General features: G+C 27.9%; 1 protein-coding gene across 5 annotated transcripts in view; it reads right to left on the bottom strand.

Annotated features, from left to right (window-relative positions):
- Positions 1 to 3,156: 3,156 nt before the first annotated feature.
- The window catches only part of LOC108746910 (peroxisomal membrane protein 2), a 6,692-nt gene continuing 5,024 nt past the window's right edge, over positions 3,157 to 4,824 (bottom strand). For all 5 annotated transcript variants that reach the window (XM_018484006.1, XM_018484003.1, XM_018484005.1 and 2 more), the window contains exons 3-6: positions 4,660 to 4,767; positions 4,438 to 4,585; positions 3,706 to 3,825; positions 3,157 to 3,444 (exon numbers count right to left, since the gene is read on the bottom strand). In XM_018484006.1, coding sequence (XP_018339508.1) covers positions 3,358 to 3,444; positions 3,706 to 3,825; positions 4,438 to 4,585; positions 4,660 to 4,767 — 463 coding nt within the window. In that variant the 3' untranslated portion in view covers positions 3,157 to 3,357. The remainder of the gene's footprint in view (positions 3,445 to 3,705; positions 3,826 to 4,437; positions 4,586 to 4,659; positions 4,768 to 4,824) is intronic.

Below are 4,824 nucleotides of genomic sequence, written 5' to 3'. Positions count from 1 at the left end.
TATATATATATATATATATATGTATATGATGTATTTATTTATTTATCTATTCGTTCGATAAAGTAGTCTTAGGTTTAACGACCGTGATAACACTGCGGCTCTTTTACATGCAATATTCGCAACTTGGAATAAAATATTCTAGTCACAGAAAGATAATTTCTCGTGAGGACTCCAGCAATTGGGCTAGGCAGCAACGTACTAAAGACATAATTAGAATATTAGTCGCGATGCGCGATTACGCGAAGTTAAGCTTCGAAGATATATGTATAGGGTTAAAGAAGAATCATATTTGGAAAGTCTACATTGTTTACGACTTTGACAGAGAAACTACGTAGCGCTAACTCTCACTCATACTTATAACGACTGATTTCTTTCTAACGAGAAATTCTCGACCGCTCATATCGAGTCATTGAGTACGAAATGTATTTTTTGTATTCAACATATCTGATATCATAAATATTTGATTTTCCATGTTTTCCATCCTTCTAAATTTTACATTTAAATGAGATTAAGAACTCTGATATCTCGTTCTGAAAAATATGAAAAACATTTTATTTTTTTATTACTAACGTATTCTATCACATACTTGAAAATTACATTTCATATGCAATGTCAGCTCGATCAACGCTGTTGAGCTCCATTAATGTAGTTCGGATACATTTTACAATTTTTCCAGTGCAATGATTGTGATTGCTCCCTTCCTGAGATTCGTTTTCGCGTATAATATGTATAATATATATATATATATATTCGAATATACAGCGAAGTTATGGGAATGTTAAAAGGATATATAAACTCGGAAATAATACCTTTCGCACACCGTTGTTATTCTGATTTCTTAAATCATCAACATCTTCGAAATAACAAATTCTGTGTTAGAAACGACGTGCGAAGAAATCATTTTCAAAATTCGAATTTTTACTTTCAAAAGGCAGAACGCCTTGATCTATTCATCAGTTCGTTATTAAGAACTCATGAACTAACTGATTCTTGAACCTGATATCTGTACTCATTTATAATTTACAGCCAACGAATGTTACTGTCTCGTTAAAATGAAAAAAAAATCGGATATTATATCTGTAATATACTCTGTATTGTTGTTGTGTGATTAAATCGAAAACCTCAAACATATACGCCAAATTTTGTTTCTGAAAACTTTATTCCATATCTCGAGAAAAATATTATTAAAAAATTGTAAAATTATTGAATATGTGATTATGATATATTAAGATTCTAATATCAATAGATAATTAAAACCAAATAAAAATTATAAGTAAATAAACATTAGTATTCAATAAGTTCGGTATCGGAAAAGGAAATGACATAACAAAGAATAGTTATATAAGAATAATATACAAATAAATAAAAAGGTATGTAGTTTGCATGTAATTCCTTATACTCTTATTTATATCCTGATATTAAAATAATGATTATATTTATATTTATACGAAATCAATCAAATTGACCATCAACTCTCGATAAGACGTTAATAGTTACTCCCAAGTTTTTAATATTGTCTATAAATAATTTCAATATCAGAACAAAAAATGATATAAATTATAAAAGATATAAAAAGTAAAGAAAATAAACTATAATATAAAACAAAAAAATTTCAATTTATAATTTATGTTGTGTTCTCACATGTTACGGTCTAAAATAAGATTCTTATTGTTTATATTATACGTCGTCTGAAAGAAGGACGTTTCCTTACATATACCGATTATTGCGAGGAATATTACTATAAGGCCTCGATAATCTAAAACCTAGGACACTCGTACGGAATACAAGAATTTGGGTTCGATTCCTGGCCGAGGTATTTTTCGCAATTTTATTTACAGTTTTTCGACACATTGACATCTTTCTATATAATACCTGATCGTGCATCAAATTATTAAGAATTGCTTGTCAATTTAATTTAATTCGTGATATTATTACAATAATTTAATTGCGTTTATAAGTCCGGAAAACTAATTGTGCAGTTTGAAGGACTACAAATATGCATGTAGATATATAAAATATAATATATAATTCACATTAAATTGTTTCCCCAATATTAATTGTTACTCATTGGGGTCAGCTGGAACTTACCCCCCGACCTAACCGTTCGGCTATTTCCGAAAGAAATGTTTCCTACAAAAGTTGTAAGGTTTTAAATAATCTATTCACTGATCTGGTCAGTTTAACCTTTGATATCGCCAAAGTCAGGCCAAGATCACATCGAGTTTTTTTAAATGGCACACTCTGTTTTTAATTCCAGAATCTAATAGCTGATATTAAGAACTTTTCAAAACTAATATAAAGTTATTTTTTTATTTTTCGAATAAGCTAAGCTAAGTTACATATCGCCGGCATTAACATTACAAGTTGTCCGACCGACGGCTAACCGCAGCACAGATTCTTGCATAACGCATAATGCACAAGGAATCAATTGAAATCTTCTTTTCCATGGAATGGAAGGAAAGGAAAGATTCTGATTAGTTGATTCGCTTATGCACTATGCGTTATGCGTTATGCAAAAGTCTATGCTGCGGCCTTAAGACCTCTTGAATGCTATTCAGGATCAGGTTCTGAATAACATTTGTTAAGATCGAGGTCATTCAAGATTGTTTCTCTTATTTCCATTTTTGTACTGAAAATTCGTTTTTACATTTTTATGTAAAATAATTCTTTCTAACAAAGCACCCTGCCTTTGTTACAATATTAATCTTATGAAATTTGAGTTTTGGTAAAATTGACTGAAATTTTGATATGTTGTAGCTTTATTCATATGAAGTTGACTCCCCTTTTGAAAAAATTAGTAATAAACAATTTATTAAGACTGTATAATGTGAATACACAATAAGTAAAAAATAAAACCTATAACGTTCGAAGCTGGATCTTAAGTTCTTTAAATTCTAACATCAACAATTAAAACTAAATAAAAATTATAAATAAATACATATTAATATTTCATTAATAAACTCAGTATCAAAAAAGGAAATGATATAACAAGAGAATAGTTATAAAATAATATCAATTATATTTATATATTACACCCTTCTAATGTGTATTAAGTATAATATATTGGTATATTTTGTACATTTCTTAAACCAACATCAACAATAGAATAAAAAAAATATAACGATGGAATGTATTACTCACATAATATTACTTCACTTTGTACAATAAGAGTGTCGTTAGTGCTTAGTAAATTTGTTACAAGTATTTGTGTAAAATTATCTTATCGCTCTTGATTTTTTAAATGATTTTTAAAATGATCAAGAAGTATCATAGCACACCCATATGCATTAACGTACATTATTCATTGTAATTATAAAAATACTTATAATAATAATTACAATAGATCTTCGTGTTTTTCTACTTCTCTTTCGAAGCTTTTGCTCTTTTATTGGCAACATAGATAATCCATACAAATCCAATCAAATTGACTATCAAGACTCTCAACTGAAAAAAAAGAACAATGTTAATAATCGCTTCCAATAAATTTTTAATATTGTCTATAAATAATTTTAATATCAGAAAAAAAATATATATAAATAAAATATATAAAGAGTAAAAAGAAAAGAAACTACAATATAAAACAAAATTTTCAATTTATATTTTATATGTACATATAAATTGAAAAGGAATTTCTAATTAAGAGTTTTTTATATGAAAATAGAGAAATATCTAGAAAGTATTGTAATAAGATAATATGCATGTTACCATTGGTGGAACATATCTTATGTTGATATAGTGGAACAACGTCAAATATTTCAGATTAGCCATCAATGTTGGTAAATATAATTTTTGCATCTGAGCATACGCCACTTGATGGGTTTTGCCCTGCAAACAAATTTCTCTTTAATGTTAAATTACAAAATAAGAATATCAAACATAATAAATTAAAATAATTTTGTGAGTCTCCAAGCATAATCCAAACATAAATAAAAATACTTGTATGAAGCAACATGATTGTTAATGCATAAATAATATATTTATGAAGCAATAAAGTAATTTGCAAACAATTGGATTGTACTTATTAAACAAAGTTAACTGCAAACGTTTGAACTCTGCAAATAGAGCTTATACTTGATTTCCGCACAAAGAGGATTTAGAGTCGAAACGTTTGCAATTAATTTTAGTAAATACATTCCAATTATTTGTGAATTATATTTTACCGTTTATAAATATTATTAATGTATAAATATATTATTTATATACTAATAATCGCGGAAGATCATACAAGACATTTTACTTTTACATGTATGCCTATATATACATAGTTACATACTACGATACATAGTCTATAATTTATATGTACGTAAGCTTGCCTAATAATTTTAGTTTCTAATAATATTATTTGTTTAGATAGCATTGTTTAATTTACGACATTATAATACATTTTTATCTTATGCTTATAAAAGCAGCTATTGCAACAGATTATGATCTTCATACCTCAAAGATAGCAAGTAGATAGAGCGCAAGAGCTTGGAAACACGGTGTATAAATGAGTCTCTCTATTAGAAGAATTCCTAGAGGATGTTTCACGAACAATTGTATATATGTATAAAAGTAATGGGGTACCGGACCTCCAAACAATAGTCTGCAACAACATTCGTACATGAGATTACGTAAATTTTTCAAAGCTATTTTGTTAACAGTGCATATGACAGTCACCCAAATAGAGCAAAAGCCAAGATACTGTCTTCATTAAGTCCTTTCCTGTCCGACTTGATGCCGGATAATTTCTGAGATACTACATTTCCAAGGGCGCCGATAATGCAACTAAAAATAATTATACATTTCTTGTTTTTCATCACATATATATAATAAATTAGTTTA

The sequence above is a fragment of the Trachymyrmex septentrionalis genome, unplaced genomic scaffold, assembly GCF_001594115.1.
Source record: "Trachymyrmex septentrionalis isolate Tsep2-gDNA-1 unplaced genomic scaffold, Tsep1.0 scaffold19, whole genome shotgun sequence".
In the NCBI taxonomy this organism is placed as follows: domain Eukaryota; kingdom Metazoa; phylum Arthropoda; class Insecta; order Hymenoptera; family Formicidae; genus Trachymyrmex; species Trachymyrmex septentrionalis.
This window is presented reverse-complemented; position numbering and strand designations above follow the sequence as displayed.